The 23,631-nt window shown below is 35.3% G+C and overlaps 1 protein-coding gene across 1 annotated transcript; it reads right to left on the reverse strand.

The window, feature by feature from the left end:
* Window positions 1-264: 264 nt before the first annotated feature.
* Window positions 265-16,246, reverse strand: LOC6505291. The gene is given in 7 exon segments (XM_032451969.2): window positions 265-5,310; window positions 10,149-10,367; window positions 10,431-10,771; window positions 10,836-10,963; window positions 11,507-11,825; window positions 13,519-13,565; window positions 14,736-16,246. Coding segments are annotated over 7 exon segments (2,715 nt in total). The 5' UTR covers window positions 15,341-16,246; the 3' UTR covers window positions 265-4,254.
* Window positions 16,247-23,631: the final 7,385 nt, after the last annotated feature.

Below are 23,631 nucleotides of genomic sequence, written 5' to 3' on the forward strand. Positions count from 1 at the left end.
TTCGTTTATTGTTATTAACTTATTTTAATTAGCATTTTTTCGAATTATTAGTATTAAATGTGGTTTTAAAAGTGAAATGTAAACAATTTGCCCGCGTCTATATGTTTTGTTCGCCTCGATCTGCCAGATACATATAATGTTTTCTCTTTTATTCTTCCACTATATCGGGAGTAATCGGGAGTTATTTAATATTATTGGTGTTCTAGTAACTTATCGAAATAATATGATCGTAAGTTGAATGCCGTTTTGCGGTATAATGTATCATTTTTGTATATATATTTTTGTTGTTCTTTTTTGAGGCTATAAGCAAGCGTCTGAATTGGATTTGGTTTTCAATGAGATTCTTATCGATTTCTCGATTTTATTACGATTTTTATCAATTATCAAGCGACCCTAAGCAACCCTGCAATTTATTTATTTTTTGAAAAATCTAAAGTAAAGCTGATCTCGTGTGTTTTGTTAAATATATATGTATTATCATAATAATTGTTTGTCTTGCGTTTTGTTTGCAATATGTGTGGGTGTACACTGGTGCAGTAACAAATTGTGATCGGTGTGTAAACACTCTTTCCTCCTATTTTTTTCGTAATCGTCTCGTTACTTTTCTGCTTCTGTTTTCATTTCCGTTTCCGTTTCCGCTTGTGTGTAAATGTGTGATTTTTACGCTTTGCGTGGGACTCAATTTGAAATCAAGTGTGTTTTTCTGTTTCTTTGATTTTCCAAAATGTTACCTATGAAGTTCTCACCACATTTTTGGCTCATGCGTCTACAATATTCTCCTCTCTTCGTCACCCATCGATTTAAGTTAATATTAATATTTATTATTGCCAGTTTCGATAAGAAAATAATTTATAAGATATTTTTACTTTTACTTCTTTTTATCTATCCTTTATCGCACTCCTTATCGCTGCTCCGTGTCTTTTGCAAATTTTATAAATATTATATTTTGTTTTGTTGGCTGTTGTTTTTGTTTGGTGTAAAGTTAAATTTGTTGACTAGTGTTTATAATTCGTCTTCTTCTACTTATCTGATTCGCTATCCTCTTCACACATATTGTTTTCTCGCTCTGACTTAATACTTTCTGTTACAATTTTTGCTTTTGAGTTGGTTTCTTATTTGCTTTTCGTTAATTTATTATTATTATTAATTTTTGTTAATTTTCGTGTGTGTGAGTGTCAGGCTTAGGATTATATAAATTGCATTTTCTCATTCGATTTACTAGCTACAGGTTAATAATAATCGTAATCATAATAATCGTGATAATAATTGCGTTAACAACCGACTAAAATGAATCGTTTTTTAAGCTGATGTGCAAAAGTGATTGTGTGTTGGTGAGTGTTGTTGTTAATTTTTAAATTTTATGCTTTATGTACATAAACATGTGTTTCATTGTTGAACTTGATTTTCAGCACTATTTTGCCTTATTGCTTTTTCAGTTTACACGTTGTGGCATTCTTTGGTTTTTTTGGGGGAGGCATGGCCACAATTCATATTTTCAAGAACGGCGCTACCTATCGAATTTTCGAAACATTTTTCAACAAATTAGTTCTGCCTCACACTGCCCTCTATTTTATTGCTAATAATTATTTGCCAAGCTTGTAATACTTGCACACTTTAGTTATTCTTAGATATGTTTTTGATTTTTTCAGCATTTTTCTAAACAACAAAAACTTTACAACATTTATATCACAACCTTTAAATAACAAATATGAAGCCTAAGACAAGTTCTTTAATAATTAAAATATTAACAATGGAATAAAACTTTAACTTATGCTTTAAATTTATTGAATATCGAATTTAATTGAAACTTTGTTTATTAAATATTAAATTATCTATGTGATTTGCTTTTTGAATTTAAAACATATTAAAAATTAAAAATAATTTGAAAAAAATGTTAAGCTTGTATCTCATTAATGTTTAAAAATTGAAAAACTTTGTTCAAAATTCATTCTTACAAATATCATAAAAAATCCATTTTTCTAAATTCTTAAAGATTTTAAATTCTTTGAAAATGATTTAAAAAGTGAAAACTTTTTTGAATTTTTAATAAAAAACAAACAAAACTTGAAACGTTTGGAAGATTATATCGGAAAACTCCATAAATAGCGCCTATCTCTGTTAGTATTGTTTCATAATTCTCATTGGCCGTTTGTCGAGGACGGATTAACTACTTACTAAAAAATGCAATTACTCTTTTTTATAAGTACACTCTATATATATTGTGTATATGCGCTGAGAGTGATCGATCCGATGGAGCTAAACCAATTTATATATTTCATTCAATATTTATTTGTCGGCGCGGGACGATTTCTGAAGCAAAAGTGCAAGGAATGTGGCATGGCATTGTGGCTGCATTTTTTCTTTAATATTCTTCCAATCTGGAAATAAAATCTGAGGAAACCGGCCCCCGATCCGATCTGATCCGATCAGAATGTCTGTGTGGTGTCTATATCTTTGCTATTAATTATAAGTACTTTGTTTTTCTTTTTATCTGTTATTAAGGCAATCGCATTTGGTTAATTAATTGTAGAGTAGAGTATATAATGCCGTTCGACTTGAAAATTGCTATTTGTTTTCACTTTTTGTTACTTTTTCTTGTTAGTTTTCAAATAAATATGTACAGATATAGGTGTACATATGTGTGGGTGTCTGTGTCTGTGTCTGTGAGTGAGTGTTGGTGTGAGAACTTATTTAATTAATTTTACATTAGGTTAGACGTAATTTATTGAATCGTTCATTAATATAATTAATTCTTTACTTTGTTTACGTTTACTTTTTATATGAAATCACAGTCCGTATGTGAGAAAGACTTTATATATGCATGTATGTACTCGATAATGATGGTAAAATACATGGGCTTTACTTCTTGTTAATATATATATGTATATTATATATCCTACAAATATTTATTTGGTGTTCTTAATTTTTGTTTGGTTTTGGGAAAAAAAGGTATGAGATGTGTGTTTGTGGTTCGGCAACTACAATTAATTAATAACAATTTGTTGCTGCTGGCTTCTTTTATTTCATCGCATTTTCGCAATATCTTCACATAAGATTCATTATTTTGTTGTTTTTGTTGTTGTTGTTATTGTGTATATCTAATAATATATACTGCATTTATTTAAAATATAAATTTGTTGTTGTTGCTATGAAAGGCATTTTGTTTTTGTTGATTTTAAAAAAATTTCGCTTGAATTTGTATTATTTTTAACTACATATAATGTCTAGTAATGTCTATATAATAAGATTTGATTTGAATTGTTCATTGTTGTTTACGATTTGTATTTTTATATTTTTGTATTTTTTTTCCTTTTAGTTGAATTGTTTTTTAGCTAAAATTTATTTATCTGATGAATTTCCCTTGGCGTTATCGTTATCGTTAATCGCTATCATCGACCGCTTATCGCTAATCGGCCCAATCTCCGCTCAAAAACATTTCGTTAACAATTCTTTAACATTCTTTAGGTCTACGAATCGATAAATTAAAAAAAAAAGACGTAACTAGATTTAGTTTCTTTCGTTTTTTTTTTTTTCTTTTTTAGCTTGATATGAACTCTCACAGTAAGATGATCATGAATCGATCTTTCATTTTTACTTTTGGGCCAAAACGCAGGATAGTTTTTCGATTTTCTTAGAGCTTTTTAGTTGCCAGGCGATAGTTAACGATAGTTCACGATAGTTAGGTTCTAATATTGTCATAAAAGTTGGGACGATGTGATGCACAAGGGTTAAATATTATTATTTTGTATTTTTTTGTTTTATTTGCTGGGACTCGAGAGAGAAATAGAAAGAGAGAGCTGAGAAGATGAAATGCTTTATGTTCCTTCCTTTGACTCTTGTTTTAATTTCGTTAATTATCATTAATTCATTATATTATCTACTATCTTTAGTTTCGAGTTTCGAGGCATAATCGTAGTAACCATAAATACATAATAATCATAATGATAGATTCACAAAAAAAGTCATTTCTTACTAGCTGCTGTTTTTTGTTCTTTTCTATTTTGTTTTTATGTTTTAACGTGTTTTTTTACGTTTACTAGATAAAAATTCATAAGCGCCATTTTGTCAGCCGATTTTCTGATTCAGATTTGATCAACAGTTTTTTTTTTTAACTACACCATTACGTTTTTTTAGTTTTTAGAATTGTTTTTTTTCGAGCACTTTCGGATCCCCTTCTTGCATATTTTTTATGATTTTTTTTTTCAAAACCCCCTGAAAAATGTAACATTTTTTACTTTCCAATCGAATTTTTTTTTAGAAGGCCATGCTGGTACGTCGGCCCCCTAGGCCTCCGCCCCCACCGAAGGCCCCGCCCCGGGTCAACCCACTATGCGACACACTCCTGCCCATCCGGGCCTCGCTCCCCTTCCGCTCTCTGGCCCTCCGCAGGAGATCCGATGTGCTGGGCCGCCGCGAGTCCGGGCCGCCCCCTCCGCCCGGCCCGGATCCGGCTGCCCCCCCGCCCCGCCGGCAGTTGACGATGTCCGAGGTGGAGGACCGCCGGATGGTGGCCGCATCGGCTGACGGCAACTGGAGGCTAACAGCTCCTCCAACCGCTCCAGTGTAGGGTGATAGGAAGCTGGGTGAGTGCCCAGGGATGGGGTGTCCTTCGCCGGCGACTTCCGCCTCCGGATCGACACTCTCCACCCGCAAGTAGGGCATCCGGCGCTGTGGCTGATCCACGGCCGGAGCGGAACTATTCGCGGGCTGGCTAGTGTTGCTGCCGCGGAGTCCTGTGTAAAGGGATTTGAGATGAAAGTCGAGGGACTTGAAATTGAGTAGGGATCGACGCTTTTGTGGCTCGTCCTGGTCCTGAGTGGCCTGGGAATTGTTGTTGTTGTTCAGGCTATCGAACTGCCAGGACTCGGCCAGGACACCGCCCACCACTCCCGCTCCGCCGCCCACGACTTCGCTGGAACTGGTGATGGCCTGAAGGGGCTGATGCTGTTGGAGTTGCTGATCCTGCCTGCTTATTGTTGTCGTCATGGTATTGCTACTTAGGCTAGTTTTACTGCTAATCACTTTCAAAAATTTATTATCGTTATCTAAGGACTCCTTTCGTCACTGGATGAGGCAGAATCCCTGCTTGGCAGCGTCCTTGGCCGCGTCCACCTCCTCGATGAACGCCTCATCCTCGTGCTTCGGCGAGTCGGCGCCGCAGGGTCCGCCGCCGCTCAGGCTAAGCGGTCCCTGCGGGCACGCTGATTGTCACCGCAGCGCCAGCGTCGATATCATCGGCGGCCGCACCGGCTTGTTCTCCAGAATCCGCTCCAGTTCCAGCATCACGCTTGACGACAGCCGCGGCAAGAGCTGCAAATGGTGATTTAATATTGATTAAGTAATAGAATATCATTGCAAATATGTCGATATAAAGCTTTCTATTTATTTTTTTTAAACATCCATTAGGAGGATCGGGTATCACAGAGGCCTTCATTGTTAGTATCCATTGGTGTACAAACAAAATCTTAAAAAAAATGAGACACCACCTAGAGGCGCCAGGCAAGGTATGTTAAGAGTGCAACCAATTTAATAAAAATAAATGAATAGAGGAGAATAATAATAATGGGATGTCGCTTTTGCTAAATCTACAAGGACATCTTTTCGTTTCTATCGTTTATTTTATTATCAAAATTTAGAAAATCTTCTATGAACTCATGAGAGCTGAATTAAAAGAACCCAAGGTATTGAATAAAAACAAATTGGATTGAAAAAGAATAAAAAAAAATAAGATGAGCAAAGAAGGATGAGCCATCATTTCTGAAATTTTGAGAAAAAAATATTTAACAATTAGCCTTTGAGACGTCATTTCCCATGACTCCTGGCAAAAAAGGTGCTTTCGCGTTGACAGCACAATTCCTGACAGAATCATCCGAAATGAAAAAACGAAAAAATTTTCCTTTAGTACAGACCAGAGAACTGCAACGAGTATGATTGAGTATGATAAAATCATCTTTAACAAAAACAGATTAAATCAAATCACATCATATGTCACAACATTTCAAATCGATTCAAGTACAAGTCAACTTTAAATCAGTTGATGTGATTTGTATCGTATAGTTTAGCTCGGTTTGAATCAAATCGCTTCAAAAAAATCGTCAGGTATAATTGACTGACTTTGATACAAAATGATTGTTGAAGTAGGCTACGATCCAGGCAGATGATTTAAATCATTGAGGTATACTCGAGTAAAAATGTATGATTGAAACCAGAGACTTGTAGTAATGTTTATTTTAATTTTTTTAATATACAAATAGAATAGACAGAATTTCAGCTTCTCTATCAACTAAGGGGACAGGGATTCAGCGAAATAATGACGTTTCATATTATCATAATATTTCTTCACAATGCTTCACAATAAAATGCATGAAGGGGTCAAAAATCACCAAAATGCTGATAACGTAATAAATAGGCAGACCCTAGCCTTGAGGCTCCCATAAACCATAGTCCAGATCTGTCATACGACCTTTCACCCTCAGTTTCCGCAGTACACCCAAGAAAAAATTGATCAAATTGGAGGATCAAGTGAAGGAGACATCTCCGACCCTATAAAGTATATATATTCTTAATCAGGATCACCTCCTGAGTCAATATAGGAATTTCCGTTTGCCGTCTGGCAGCCTGTTTCTACGCAAACTAGTTTCTCAGTTTTAAAGCTATCGTCTTCAAACTTTGCACTCATGCTTCTTTCGGAATCGGTCAACTATATCCTATAGCTGCCATATAACTGATTGATCGAAAATGCAATAACTTTGTTGATTTTTAAGTTAGAACGATGGGACACTCTATAGAATCTGGCAAAATAATCCGATCTGCCCAATTTCATAAGGATCGGCCGACTATATCCTTTAGCTATCATATAACTGATTGATCGGATAATATAATAGATAATAATAATAGATAATATAATAGATACAAATAATGAAATAATAACACAAAAAAATCATTTTTAAAATATATGTGTGCGTTTTAATAACAAGACATTATAAATCATTTCTTTGAATGGAATTTAAAAAAATGATGCTGTCAACACCGCCTGGCGCAATTCTTTAATTACGTTTCTCTGTAACTATATTCCCTGCTATTGAGAATGATCTTTCTGCTGCTGCTCTGCTTGCTGGTATAGAGTGAACTTGAAGCGCAACTTTGTACAAGTTGGGAAATATTTTTTTATTGTTTTCCCACCACTCCAATAAATTAAAATTATGCGACATATCAATTAATTCTCTTGAATATCGAAGTACCTCTTCATAGGGAGTTTCTATCTTTTTACGAGTTGTCTTCTCCAATAAGTCTTGAAAAAAAAAAGCATCACTTGAGGAACTGGGCTGAGGATCGAAGTACCTCTTCATAGGGAGTTTCTATCATAGGGTATAAGCTCCGCTCGCAATTTTTCTTTCAATTATTTCGTTAGTTTCTTCCATTTTTATTAGAGAATACTATTTGAAAGTAATGAGTGACAAGTAGTGATGGCACAAATTTTTATATGGTACAAAAAAATCGATTATTTTGTTTCAATTAAAGATTTGGTAGTCTCGAAACATGGTTTTAAATTAATTGATTAATAATGAAATAAGGTGGAATTAAAAATCAGCCCAACATACTGGCGACATTTTCAAACGCGCATAGCTATAAGTCAGGTTGCTCCACACCGAGAAAGATTATGTTACAAAGCCAATTGTTTAATATTTATTTATTATTTTATTATCCTCTTGACCAAATTTTGATTACCCTATTTATGGCGTTGCTTTTAACCAAATTTCCACGTAACCTTATAAATATATTAAGCCTCATATAGGCTCCAGATACAGCCTCAAAAGGCTCCAGATTAAAGCTCATTAAGCTCAGCAGGCGAATCAGAATCAATCATATGTGTATGATTTTACATCATTTTCGGGTATTGCTTTGCTTCTGAACAAATCAAAACAAATCATTCCCAATTGATGCGATAGTGATTCAAAATTGTTCCAAATCATTGACACGAAGCATTCGGATCGCTCTGTTCACATGAATCAAATTTTAAAATCAATCAGAGTAACCTATCATTACTCGAGTATGAACAAAAAAAATGTGATTCGTGCAGTTCTCTGGTACAGACCTAAAACTAGAAACTGAACGAAGGAAAAAAATCAAGTGAAAATTGGATTTTTGGGACACCTTTTTGCAAAAAAAATCAAATTTTGGTAAAATTTTTCGAACATTTTTTTTTTTTTTAAATAGTTGTAATCAACGAAAATAAAAATCCTTCGTTCAAGTTCTAGATAATCGTATCTCGAAGGCCTGTGCAAAATTTTATCAAGATCGGTTGAGTAGTTTCCGAGAAATCTTGACAACCTGCTTCGAAAACACAGTTTTGAGAAAAACGCGATTAAAGTTTACGCTCTGCCTATACCTGACCTCGAGCGTCCACCTTTTTAGAGCTGTATCTCCGAAAGTTTTATTCGAATCGATTTGAAAATTTGGTAGAATATTCTTAAGAATCTGTAGAATTTTATACAAGAAGAACCCAAGGTATTGAATACAAACAAATTGGATGGAAAAAGAATAAAAAAAAATAAGATGAGCAAAGAAGGATGATCTACAAAGTTGAGTCTACAAGAGCCATCAAACATTATGCCTTAGTTAAAAAAAAAGTCAACATTAAAATAACAACCAGCGCTGAACTCGAGAATGCTGAGTTAGAAGAGTCCAACATTTTCAATAAAAATAAAATTCAATAAAAATAAGATAAGCAAAGAAGGAGACTCTACGTAGTAGAAATTTAGAAAATCTTTTATGAACTCATGAGAGCTGAGTTAGAAGAATCCAAGGTATGGAATAAGAACAAATTGGATTGAAAAAGAATAAAAAAAAATAAGATGAGCAAAGAATGATGATCTACAAAGTTGAGTCTACAAGAGCCATCAAACATTATGCCTTAGTTAAAAAAAAAGTCAACATTAAAATAATAACCAGCGCTGAACTCGAGAATGCTGAGTTAGAAAAGTCCAACATTTTTAACAAAAATAAAAATAAAATAAGCCAAGAAGGAGACTCTACGTAGTGCCGTCAAACAATTCACCCAAGTTAAAAAAATTTATAAATATGAACGTTGTTTGGACGTTATCATCCCTTCATGAATTAAAAAAAATGTTAATAAGAAGAAAAAAGAAGAAAAATTTAAAAGTTGACTGTTTGGAGAGCAGTAAACTAATGATTTTAATTTCAAGAAACTCCGTCTTTTATACAGTTTTTGGGACCCAAAAATGACTTCATCAAGGCCTACTATTAGTATAAATGGATGACGATAACTGAACGATTTGAACGTTGCATTTATAGATTCTTCGCAGGGCTACAAAATGAAAGTGGCGCCACTTTTCAAGGGTTGCCTTTAAATGTAATTCTCGAATTTGACTGACAAAATGGTAAAATTAGTGAAAAGTTTAATATTGGAAAAATTAAATAGCAAATTGGCACTAATGGGAAGGCATAATAGTGAGTTTATTCGATTTTTTTTACCCTAGCAGGTAATCTTAGTTACCTGGTAACCCCGACCGTAAAAAATGTAAACTTACGGAGGGATAATTTTCTAAGAATGGTCCGCTAAATGGTTTTGTAGATATAAATAAGTCAGAATATTTTTTTTAAGACGGACTTGGCTATGTCGACTGTGCTCATGATTCTGATCAAGAACATGTGTATATACTTCATGGGGATGATTCCTTCTCTCAGTTACATTCACTCGCACACCCTTATACTCTATGAATACCGGGTATAATAATAATTAATTTGAAAGAAATAAGCAATTATGGTAGTTAATAATCTTAGCTCTCCTTTGACTCTTGAATCTGTCTAATCAATTTATTAGTTTATTTATATCATTTCCGAAATGGTACATTCTTTTCTATACTATTCTGGCAGAATTCTTCTTTTATAGAACATTTCTTTTTTAACTTTATCTCTCTTTCTTAAAAAAGTCTGACCATTACATTATTACTTTTCTCTTTTATTAAAATATTAAGATAAGAGCTATGCTGAAGTCCCTTAGAATCAATTTTTTGTTTATAAAAATTGTAGATTATATTAAAAAGGAAAGGTAGATCTTGTCCCAAAAAAATAGAGCCCTATATTGGTGCTTATGAAGGAGACATGCATATTTAAAAAATACGAACCTGAAGGGACTGCAGACTCTGGTGCAGTTGCTCCGCCGAGGTGGCGCCCAGCAGAAGGCACTGGACGGGCTCGTGCTTGAGTGACCAGGCGATGGAGAGCTGGGTGGGACTGCAGCCCAGCTTCTCGGCCAGAGCGGCCAAGTCCCGGAGTCGATCGCAGTGACGACGACCCTCCTCGATCCTGTCCTTGCCCCAACTTCCCTGGGGAGAGAGGGCAGCCTAGAGATGGAGGAACCACATCAAGTTATAACAACTAAGATTATCCAAGGACACCCCACTCACGTTCCGATTGATTTCATCCTCCGTCCAGGAGAAGCTCTTCGTTTTGAAGGAGCCCTTGGGCAGGAAGAGCTTGTCCCCGTTCTGGGTGTCGCTCAGGGCCATGGACAGGGGACCCCAGGCCATCAGGCCCACTCCGATCTTGTTGTACATCTCCGGCAGATACAGTTCGCACTTCTCCCGACAGAACATATGGTACTCGGACTGTTCCACGATCGGGGTGATGCAATTGAATTGCCGGCAGTTGGTGTACGCCTCCATAATCTCCACCTGACTCCACCTGGCAGTGCCCCAGTACATGGCCCAGCCCTGTTGTATCACATAGCTCATGGCTCGCACCACCTCTGCAAAGTTGATTTGTATTTCGTTTACACTTCTTACTCAGTTGGAATGTCCTGCAGGACTCACCCTCCATGGGACACATGGGATCCGCCTTGTGAATGATCACGATGTCGATGTATTGCAACTGCAGCCTCTGCAGGCTGGCTCGCACGCACTCGATGATGTGTTTGCGCGACAGACCCCGCTCCTCCGACCTTTTAAAGGGGAATATATATTTTTAATATATTGAATATTAATTTTGAAATCGTAGAGGAGTTATATCCCAACTTTTTATATTTTCTGACAAAGCGATAGTGTTTAAACAATTCCTCTTGAGGTGATATAATTTTAAAATTGTTTTTAACTGTTTTTAAACTTGAAATGTTCGAGTTAGTTCGATGAACTTTAATTTGTTTAAACTGAATTGCAAATTAATTCATATTTAGTTTCCGAAGGCTTATAGTTTCGTTCAAAATAACTACCACTAAGAAATTCCGAAGGGGAACCTTATTTTTGGTTTGAAAAAATATCATTTAGTTTTCTCAATTTAATTAAAACTTTTCTTAAACTTTAAGTAAGTTTTCTAATTCTACAGTAGACTACACTTGAATTATGCCAAAAATCTGGATCTAGGCTCTGGAAGTTCTAAAACAAGGATTATATTTATGGACATAAATCATATGTATCTTTTTAGATTCCAACTAGCTCCTGAACCAAAAAATAATAATTAAAAATATTTGAAATAAATGTATACTTACTTGGTGCTCCAGTAGACCTTTGTGGTGATGACGTAGGCGGTCCGCTTCCAGCCCGCCCGCTGCAGGATCTTGCCGATCTCGGTCTCGGAGTGGGCCTCCGAGATGTCGAACAGGTTGATGCCGCTCTCGATGGCCAGCTTGAGGATGGCCTCCGCCTGGTCGTCGCTCACGCCCGGCGAGAAGACCGGCCACGTGCCCAGGCCGACATTCGAGATCCGGAGGCCGCTCTTCCCGAGGTTCTTGTACCGGAGGCCCGGGGTCGGGGTGGAGCCGTGCCGGAGTGGCAGCGCCGGATTGGAGCCCAGGCTGATCGAGCGGCCTGCGGGGGCGGAAGTACGGAGCGGAATACCCAGGTAAACGGTCATCGTCGAGGGCCAGCGCGGAAATAAAAAGACATTTTGTTTAGTGGCTGTTTCTTGTGGTTTTTTTGTCGAAACGAAAAGTGCTCAGAAACGTGCAAAAACCAACACAACAAAACAACAACAACAACAAGCAAAACAACAAAGGCAACCATAAGGGCTAAAAACACAAAACGCAACTCTGCGATAAAAGCTTGAAACAAATTAGCCAGAAAGGTGCCGAAGTTTCAATACTCTTCTAAGCGACATGTATATGTTTCCTGTACAAATAAATTTAACATTCTTGCCCTAAATCTGTAAAATATCTTTTGGGGCTATATCGAATAAGTTCTCATTAAAAAAAATTACTTGAGGTACATATTTTTTAAATTGATTGAAGATAACTTATTTTCAGTGATAATGTTAATTTTTATTTATCAATTTTAAATTTTACGGAAAACAAAACTAGCATTATTTAGAAAATAGATATCATAGCTAGAAGGTCTAATTTTAAAACCAGGAACTTAGAAAAAATATGTTTAATATGTTTAATATTTATATAAAATAATGTCAAGCCCAATAATTGATTCGTAATGTCAGCTAATATTTAAGTACAAATTTGATAAGTTGATAAAGAAAAAGAGACAATAAATTAAAGCAAATTAAAATCAAACATTTTAATAATAAATTAATGAACTATAATATTGTTTGATTTGATGATTTGTTTGTTAAGAATTATATGTTTATTTTAAAATATTTTTAAACAATGAATCATACCAAGTAATACTGCAATATTCAAATCAAAAATATTTAGGAGTAATTTAATATAAGATAACTTATAAATGTTAAACGGACCAAGGGGCAATTTAATAAGGGGCAAGTGTAAAAAAGGCTACAGTCCTGATATCCTGCGTAAAAAGTACCTCAAGGACCTTTCCTCATTATATTTCCTCTAAAGCACTTTTCTGTCCTTAAAGTTTGAAATATTTATGTCGTGGCGACCCTTTAAATGAATTTTTGAAGATTTCTACCAAAATGTAAGTGCGTACTTCCAATTAGCTAATTGAGGCTGCCTCGGGGGCAGAGTATATCTAAAAATAAAAAAAAAACGAAAACGAAAACGAGCCGCCGTGCAATGAACATGAATAAACAAAAGTGACATTTTTCTGTTTCCTCCTACAGTTTTTTATGCCCCCAAGCCACCATTTTTTTTTTTACCAAAAGTGCGTGCGTCCGGTGCGTGTATTTTATTTATTTATTTTGTTTTTGTTTTTTTCTTTTTTTGGTGCGTGATTGTGTGGCAGGAATAAGTTTGTGTGGCAAGGACTAAGGACTGACGAAAGTGTTATTTGTTGGAGGGTTTTCCCCCACTATGATTGTACAAAAAACGAATAAAATAAATTACAGCTTTAATTATATGATGCTTTGGGCCATTAATCGTGCATTGCTCCTTTTTTGTGTGTTTGCCAAAAACCAGCAAAGCCAACAATTATCCATGGTTGCACAAAAACTGTTCAAGTGTTTGAGTATTCAGGCATGCAAGGACAAGCAATCGATTAAAAACAGTCGAACAAATCGAAACAATCGAGCAATCGAATATATCGAAACAACATAAATGATAAGCCTATATGATAGTGAGAAATTTGATACCGAAATCAAGATGACCGCCCGTACCACTGAACTCCTCCATACAGTCGAGTGACGCAATGGGAGCCCGGCACCTGGAAAATAAAATATTTATTCATGGGATTAGTTATTATTGTCAAGGTTTGGTTTGGAAACAAAAATCAAGTGTAAAACTATTCAAAGTACTAAAAAAATACCTTCATATTTAATTATTTGGTGGCGTACTGGCAGGTTTCAATATGTCTTAAAGGTATACACAATTTTCTGATATACAAATATTTTTTAACTTTTTCTTAAATCTATGTTCGTTTGCAAAAACAGCTTAATAATAACTATTATGTTCATCTTAAAATTTTCAAACAATCTTAATCATATTTCCAAGGTATATAAAAATGCTTTTAGAGATGTCGGAACGGAGTCGCCCAAATATATATTTTCGAACAGGAAAGATTGCACCTTCTGGCTAGTTTTGAGTCTCATGAGTTGAAGATATACATACAAATTAATACAAATAAATGAATATATATATATTTAAAGCGATGTATGACTATATGAAATATGTGAAAATTAATGACAACTGAGAATAAAGGACACGGGATGGATATTCACTGAAGGGCATACAATTTTCCGCCTTTGATTGAGATGAGGATGGAATTCCTGATCATAAATGGTTGAATAAGGAAGGTTTTGCCTGGTAGTTTAATTAAGATTTGGTTTAGGCTAATTATATTTTGAATTTTTTTTGTTAAATCTCCAACAGGAAACTTTTTAATAACTTTTATTAAATATTATATTTATATTTTCATTTATTGATTCCTATAGTCTGATTGTGACTATACGGATTAAGAAATAAAATTGATGATTCAAAGGACCAATGAAACGTAGGAACATCCTTTCTAAATGGACTTTACAAAATAATAAAAATGATTAAAAAATTATCGTACGTAAATACGCATCGGAATGTAATTATTTTATTAATAAGGCTAAAACTTAATTAACAGAAAATAAAGTTTGGCTTAAGAACTTTTTATCAAAATTGTTGTACCATCTGAAAGGGTTTAAAAATACACTTATTACTTATACCCAAGTTTTGCATAACTGTGTTATGGATCAGAAACACATATTGAGAAAGAGAGTATCTGATTTTATTAAAAACTAAAGGATTTTTATATTTTTGATATTTGTTCCACTAAGAAAACGTAAGAATTACCCATACGCCTAGTGGGGCCCTGTTATGCTTGAGTTTGTTTCTCCACCTGGTTTACCTGTAAATGGTGACCGGGTTCGAGTCATCGCTAGTATTGTCCACATTGTTGTTGTTGTTGTTATTGTTATCATTGGTCGAAGTTGCGACTGCGCCGTTGGCAATCATCAACTGCTGCTGCTGCAGCGGCTGCGTCGTCGGTCCCGTTACAAAGTTAAGGTTGGGCGGCAGAGCCATAAGCATCGGCGGCGGTGGCGCTGGCGCTGGCTGCGTCTGCGGCTGCAACTGCGGCTGCAACTGCGTCTGCGTTAGAGGCAGTGGCAGCGGCAGGGCCAGCGGCAAGGGCAGAGGCTCGCCGGTAGAAGCAGCCAAGGCTGGCATTTCAATGGCAGTTACCGTTCCATCGACGACGTCGCCGCCACCGCCGCTGCTGTCGGCTGCGCCAGCTGCGCTACTGCTGCTGCCGCTCTGCTCGTGGCCCAAAAGCAGCGGCGTTGTGGCGCTGCTGGCGTCCAAAATGCTCTCCTGCGTCAGCGTGTGCGAGTGCGAGTGAGCCAGCGTCTGGGCAGCCGCTGCCCCGGACGACTGCGTGGCTGGCTGTGCTGCCGACTGCGCCTGCGACGCCGGGCTGCCGTCGCCATTTAAATTGCATAATGCCATGGACATTGTGGCGTTTTTCCTTATTTTTCTCAGTGTATTTGCGTTTGTTTTGGTTCTGCGGCTTTTCCGTTTACTTTCTTTTTATTTTTTTAGACACTATTGGACGCCATTATTTATTTAAGAATTTTTATGTTCTTTTTTTGCTTTTTGTTTTTTTTGTTTGCACTTTTCCTATTTATTTAAGTTTTTCACTTTAATTTCAAAGCGTTTGTATTTATTTTATTGCATTTTTCACTAGCATTAAATTAAGCATTTTAGTCTTTTTCATATATTTTTTATTCTGGTTAAGTTTTTTGTGTTTTTTTTTTAATTATTCTACTAAGACTGGACTACAAATCACAAGGGATTTCTTATTTTTTGTTTTTATTTATTTATAGCATACTTTTAAGGCAAAGTCCAGTCGGCTGTTTGTTTATTTTGTCACTAAAGAGAAATTGTGTTTTTTATCCGTTTCTTGGATCTGTTGGCAAAAATATACAAAGCAGAAAACTTGATCGAAACTTTTGCCAAAACTTTTCCCACAATAATTAAGAAACCGAAACAAGCCGCACAAAACAAAAAGAAACTAAAAGAAGAAAATCTAAAGAAAACATTTCTAGAGCAACGGGAAAGGGACAGAGAAGCCCCGAGCGAAAGAGAGAGCAACAACGGGGTAGGAAAGAGACGGAGCGAGAGCTTTTCACCATACTTGAGGAAGAGGAAGAAGCCCTAGATTTGTCGCATCTCATTCCGGGTCGCATTCATTCCGATTCCGGCCGTAAACTTCACGTGCACTCGAATGATAAATGGAACTGCCTGGCAACTTGTTAACATGGCCTAATCTTGTCCTACATCCGAATACCCACGTTCCCGCATACGAGGGGCTACAGTAATGCTTCGACAAGTGTGACATTTAATTAACAAAATAAGAACAAGTTTTTAAGGAGTATTTTTTAAAATTTCTTTAAAATGTATTGTACATTTTTCGAAACTAATTTAATTAATGTTTTTGTAGAGCCTCATTTAAGAAAATCCTACAAAAAATTTAAAATGTTTTGAATCAAGTATCTAAGAACCTCAGAAAACGAAAAAAATCAAATTTCTTGTCATGTTTTCACAACTGAAAAAATAGAAGAAAAAACCTCATCAAAAACTAACTGATTTGGTTTTAAATTTCATTTTAACTTTATTTCAAAAACACATAACTTTTAAAACGCATATTCTGTATAAGCTATATTATTAAATTATTTGAATTATTAAATTATTTTGTAGTTATTTTATATGTAGGTTGGATATTTAAGTACAAACACTTCTGGTCTTTAGTCTTAAAATATATTCAATTTGTTTCAGAGCAAGAGCTGTTGCTTGAAAAACTAATTAAGTAATATGTCCGAAAATACATATTTAATTTCAATATGGTTTCCTGTATTTTAAATATTCAAAGAAAAAAACGATATCCATTTATTTTTGAAAGAAAACATTTTGTGTGTGATCGGTGTCTGTCAACGTGTTGAAAATATGTTTTTGGCAAAATATGCCAGCTTATTATATGTCCCATATTGTCACTAAAGTTAATTCAGATGCTATATCCCAATATATCGAATAGAGATCTTTGAGCAGCCCCTTCAGATAAAAGTCGAAATATCCGGGCACATAAATAAACTTTTGATGGCTTTTAAATTTAGATCGCTGCTGCCGGTTCATTTAATCCGCCACAGGCCAAAAAGTATCTATTGGATGTATCTGTATCTATATATCTGTCGCAGCTGTATCTGTATCGGTATCTTTCGGCGTCATGTTGGTGTTCTTTTTGTGAATTCTCATTATCGAGAGTTAATTATAGATTAACCTTGACAGTGATTCGGAATCGGTCAGACAGCTCTTTGGTCTTAATTAGCCGAATCAATTTGGAAATCAAGTCGTGGCAGGAAAATGCATTTTTATCGGGGAAAATGGAAAAGTGGACACCGAGAGCCGAACGAGAGAGAGCCCCAAAGAGAAAGAGTGTGAGAGAGGGATAGCTTTTCACCATGACCGGTGTATTTTCCTCACAAAAAAAAATAGCAAAAAGCAAGAAAAACAATTTTCCTTTCCCTGCATTTCCTTCTATTTTCCTTTTAGGAACTTTTGACGTTTATGCAATAGTTTACACAATAAGGCTGACACCTCTACAGGTAGCTAGAATCCAGGACGAGGGGCTTGTGGTGGGTGCATTACACTAGACAGCAAAACTTTGGAGAGGCCTAAGTTTAAGTCCAGTTACTTTTCAATATATTTTACATCTAATATTTAATTTTGACTGTTGATTTCTTAATAATGTAAAGTTATTCTTATATAAAATATATATGAATTATCTTTACTGCTTAATGGTTTAATGGTTTAATAAAAAATAACCAAATTATGTATGTTCAAGTCTTTGAAGAATGTAAAATAAAGATCAGGAAACTTAAATAGTTAAACTAAGTCAGGAATGCTTTAAAGTTATAAGAACTCAAAAATGCTTGACGAATCATTTATTTATTTAACTAATACATATAATACATATAAATAATATATAAATATCTATAGAAATCTTTATAAAACCATCATGTTCTTAGATAGAAAGTTAAAGCTCATACATTTTTTTGTAACTTTTAAACTTTTATTTTACTCAATACTTCATCTTTTAAATCTTAAAACATTTTTGTTAGGCTCAGTCATTTTCGTAAATCTGATGAAAATTACGAATTAATTTACAGTAGAAACAAACAAAATATTTTGTTGAAGCTAATGTATTTTTGGTGCGATAATTTTTAAAGAACCTAACCTTGACTATTCATTTCCTGATTAAAATATAAAGCAACAAAGATTTGTATGGTTTTCGTTTATTTTTTTAAAATCTTAGCAAATATAATTATTTTAGGATAACTTTTAAAAAATAAACTGAGAAAATGTTTACTATTGGACTACATTTGCTAGTGGGATCAATGGCCATTTTGATGCAAAGACTGCATCTCGGCCAAAAGTTTCGAGAGGCGGTTGTTGCAAACTTTTCCCAAACACAATGGATTCTAGGCCCTTTCTAGGCCAGGACGACAGTTGACTGAACAGCACATGCTTCTCCAAGTAAATATATACTTCGCTACACGAATATATAACGAGATACATAGCGAAATATTTATAAACAAGCAGGTGTCAGGGAACTCGAGGGACTGCGAACGGCAGCTAATCTAGAAATTAAACTTTTAGTCGTGGGCTGGCAGTCACTTTCCTGCCTTGCCACTTGCCTTATCCTCTATTATCCTTGTTATCCTTCCCTTGTCCTTGTCGCCCCTGATTATCCCACAAGTGGGCGGCGTGTGGGTGGGCGTGTTCGACATGCCTGGCAGATTATCAGGTCACACAAAAAACAAGCCAACCTGAACGCCTCCGACGCCTGACAAAAGGATAATCGGAGGTTACAGAAATCCTTAATCAACGAGCAATTGATTATGTGCTTGATTTGACAGCTACTTTGCGGGAGAACTACTTTTGCCTTTTGTTCGGCAGCCCGTTCAGGTCCCATTGAAATTTTTAAAAACTTTTCAAAAGTCGAATTTATTGACGGCAAGGACAACTTAATTATTCCTGGGTAACTATAGTTAAGAGCAATTTTTTCTTTTGTGTGAAACTTTAATAATCTTCGAAAAGGAACAAGTTGTATTCTTTCAATCTATATATAACCTAATTTTTATCAGACTCTATAGACTGTTTTTTTTAAACACAAATAAAAAGACTTTTTAAAGTAACTTTAACTCATCCAAAATATATTATATATTGTTATCTAATAAGATAAACAACCAAATAATAACATTTCAAGGTATTTTACTCAATACTGTGAATTAAGTGTGATACAGTAACGAGTTGTAAAAAAAATATTGTATTCTGTAACTCTCTTCATTTCTTCGTTTAATATAATATAATATAATATTATAATATAATCAAAGTATTATATATTATAATATAATCAATAAATATAATCAAAGTATCTTTAAGTCTATAAAGAATAATATTTAAACAAATATTATTTATAACTACAAAAAAATACCATAAAAATAAAATTACAAGTAACAGTTTAAGGGGAAAAAATACAGAAATAACAAATTTTGATACAAATGCTATCAATAAGTTTGTATAAGGAACGAATAACGATTTGTTGATAAAATTTTGTAAACTATCCAAAAAGGGTTATCTAGTTAACACTAGTTATCTAGTTATTTAGGTTTTCTTATCCTGATTTTACTTTACATTTTTTGAGGCAAATAAAAAAGGCCTGTTAACGTGAATCTAGTGAAATGCACTAAAAATATTTGGAAGATGATTTTGCTTTTTATTATCCAGACTTTGACTGTGTTTCAGATCAAGCTTCTACCACAGTAATTAAAGATAACGAGTAACGAAAGGAAAATTCAGAGTAACGAGTAACTAAATTGAATATTCCATGTCCTTGATCGAGTTCACGTTCGCATCTTTACTTCATCTTACAATTAAAGGTTAAGGAGACCCTAGAACGAGCTGGCCTTGAAAATAATCCTGCCAACTGAGTGCCGCTTAGACTAATTGCCTTTGCATTGATTTGGCTTGAAAGGTTTACCTTCCTGTAGCAGTTTGTGCCACACGTGTGTCAAATCAATTCATGACTTGCAATGCACTTGTCCCATTTGGCTAATTTCCTCGTTGCTGTTTCTCTTTGAATTGTCCGACTTCCCTTTGTTATTTTCCCCCCCCCCCCCCTTTTTTTTATTTTATCCCCTTTATTTTGTTTTTTCCCCTAACTGCTGCTGACACTTGCTGTCTGCACTTAAAATCGCATCATTGGCGATTATCTTTTCCTGCTCTTTCCCTGGCATTTGTTGTGTCGACCTTGACTCATGCACGAATTGGAAAATGTGTTTTCCTTATTTCCCTTCTACAGTTTTTTTTTTTTTTTGTGATTTTTTAGTGTTGTTTTTGTTTTGCAGATATTGCTGCTGGCAAAGGCCAGAAGGCGTCTAAGCTGTTTACAAGCTTATGGTACGAAAAAAAAAAAAAAAGAAAAATGGTTTATAGTGTCAGCCTCTGGTTTCCTAATTATGTGGCACAAAGGCAGGCTGGGGGACTGACGGAGGGGCAGGTGGCTTCAAGAAAAATCCAATTTAAGGCACTTGCCTGCTACTTTCTAGCTGCAACATCATCTAAAGCAACCTTGACTGTTGCAACTGCAACTGCAATTCGTTCGCCCTCTCCCTCTCCGCCGTTCGCTCTCTCTCTCTCTCTCTTTCTCTATTTTTTCCTCCTCGTTTTTGTTATCCTTTTCGGCCTGGCTGGCTCAAAGGACCTGCCATAGGCTGGTAGCCGCTTTTTTGGCTCAGCACGTAGCCAAAAAGTGCAAATAATAAAATAAATATATTATACACACATGTGCAGTGTGTGCGAGTGTGTGTCTGAGCACTGTATTTTCTGTTTCCTGTTTTTTTAGCTTGTATTTATTGTTGTATTGTATTTTATTTTTTTTTGTTGTATTTTTTTTAGGAACAACCGCAGCATGGCGTGACACCAACACCGGTCGATATGCCGCATTCCTCTCCGTCGTTCTCTCTATTTTTCCCACACACACACACACACACACCACTCACACCACACTCTCCTTCTCTCTCACTCTCTCGAGTGGGCGGATAAGGAGGAGGAGGCGTGGCTAGGGGGGGCCGTGACCCACTGACGCGCTGACCGGCCTACGGCTACACGGCTACGGTTACGGATACGGATACAGAGATACGCTTACGGATATAGATTTTACGGATTCTGGCTCTCCGGCCCGGGCTCTGACAATTTTCGGGCCTAAATGCACTCGTCCGTGCGAAGTTGAGGTCCTTCGATAATCGATTAACGAAAGAGTTAAGGGGCCGCCGGAAGTAGGGAAGCGGCGAACAGGCAAACAGGAAACCAGAAGCCCCAAAATCAGAGACCGGCAACCGGAAGCAGCCTACAGGATGCCGGATATATGCTACACACTTTAAAAGATTTGCAAATTAAAATAATAGTTCCTAGACAGTGAAGATAATTTTTACTTTAGTGTTTCAACTAAATAAACTTTATGTTTTTCTGGGGTAAGAGTAGTAGTATTTTAGTAGTATGATAGTAGGATAATTAGTAGTATTGTTAGGTAATTATCTATAAAGTACAATTCTTTTAAGAAACCATACTTATTTGAAAAAAATATATTTTTATTCTATTATTTTATATCACTGAACAATAAATGCAAAATTTTTTTTTTGAAAAAGCCAACTAAGAAAATAACTTCAATCTCTTAGAAATATTAGGCCTTTATAAAAATTTATATGCATTTATATGTACATAAATCTCGGAAATTGTAAATCAATAGTTAAAATTCTATAAAGACTTTTAAGTTGTAAAAATATCGAGATTGAAAAAATATATATAAAATAAATATGTATAAAATAAACGATTAGAAATTTTATTTTTGTTGAAGCACTAAATAAATCATTTAAAAAATAGTTCAGAGGTTATACTTCATTCTTATTGGTTTTCTCTACTAAAAAATTAATTTTTTAAGGGCGAAGGATACTTAACAATTATTATAATATAATAATTCAAAAAATAATAAGTGTACAAATGAAGAAATTCGCTTTTAGTAGCTTATTTAAAAAAATATGTTCGTACATCCCAGTCTTAACTCCTTGGAGAAATTATAAAAATGTATCAATTAAACCACAAATGGGAATATTAGAAAAGAAAAGTTCTTATCTCAATCTAATCAAGAACTCTTAAAACACTTTTAATTTAAATTACAAGAAATCAAATTGAAAATGCACTGCAATTAGCCTGAACTATAACTCATTTCAAGTGAATTCAATTCCCCAAATAGGCTTTTAAGTAATATCCATTACTTTGTTTATTTATTTCACAAGTCTTTGGGGGAACACAAAGTGGCAAGGATCAGGGCCAAGGGACAAGGGTACTGGGAGGGGGAGGGGGAGGGGGAGGGAGGTATCTATACAAAAAACTTATGCAATTGCCCATTTTTCTATATCCCGTATCAGCGGCCAGATCGAGTGACACGTGGCATGTCATATTGGAATTATATTTCTCACACGAATCCAAAGTCAAAGTCCCTCGTGGGGCCTTCCTGCCCCATGTCCTTACATTTTCTTTTTTTCTCCTTTCTTTCACTCAACACCCCCCTCCCCCTCCCCCTGGCCAGTACTCAAATCTTGGTTGCATTATATTCCCATCAGGGCCAGGGGGGCGGAGTTAAGTCGAGTCGAGTCGAATCAACAAGGTTATATTCGGGCCCAGGGGCAAGGCAAGGATATGCCCGGTCGGGATATACATGCACACACACACGAATACCCATACATGCACACTTATATGCACACCATTACAGGCAAACCGATTTACAGTAGAACATCAATAAAGAAAATATGAGGGATATCATATCGATTCTAGTGGATTATCTGAAAACTATTCTTCACTAAAATGGTCTTCATTTATCCTTTAGTCTTTGCAGATCTTAGATTGAAATAACTTATTTTCAACTCCATTATTAATTCCGACAAAATCTATGTTAATAGAAAAGAGCAATATAAACACTAAACTTATAAAAAAAAAGTATTTTTATTATTCAAAAATTGTAAAAAGATTGAATTCCTTTGTTATTAATCGATATTGTATTTTATATTTTTATTTGGATTTTATAAAAAAAATAATGTAAGCAAATTACAAAGAAAATGTTACTAGGATGAATGTCAATATAAAAAAATGTTGTAAATTCTATAGTCTATTATTATTACAGTTTATTTATTATTGTTAATTTCGTTACTTAATTACAAGAACAGGTTCTATTTTATATACTTTCCTATTCGAATGAAGAGTCCTTCTACATATTATTTCTATTAAAATTATTTTCCAAGCTTTCTAGCTTTAAATAAGTATATATCCCCCTTCATATAAAAACTTATGAAATTGTTTGAATTACCGAAGTTTGACTGTTATTATCGTTATTGTTGCGCTGGTGTTATTTTTTCTCAGATTTGGTCAGCCCGCCTGTGAACTTTGAGCCCCGATGGTGTGTGGCTGAGGCGGGTTTATCGATATTAGCCGCAGTACACACACTGGCACACTCAAGCCGACAAACACCCGCAAAACACACCAACAGACGGACTGAGAAATCACACTGTGGCGTGACTGGATAATTACTTACTAAACACAATTTTTTCCTGTTGCTGTTTCGGTTTCTTCCACTGAATCGAATGCAATTCACACGACATTAAAGTTCAGCACGCGGAGTTATTGAACCAATT

Source organism: Drosophila ananassae, chromosome XR, assembly GCF_017639315.1.
Source record: "Drosophila ananassae strain 14024-0371.13 chromosome XR, ASM1763931v2, whole genome shotgun sequence".
NCBI lineage: Eukaryota > Metazoa > Arthropoda > Insecta > Diptera > Drosophilidae > Drosophila > Drosophila ananassae.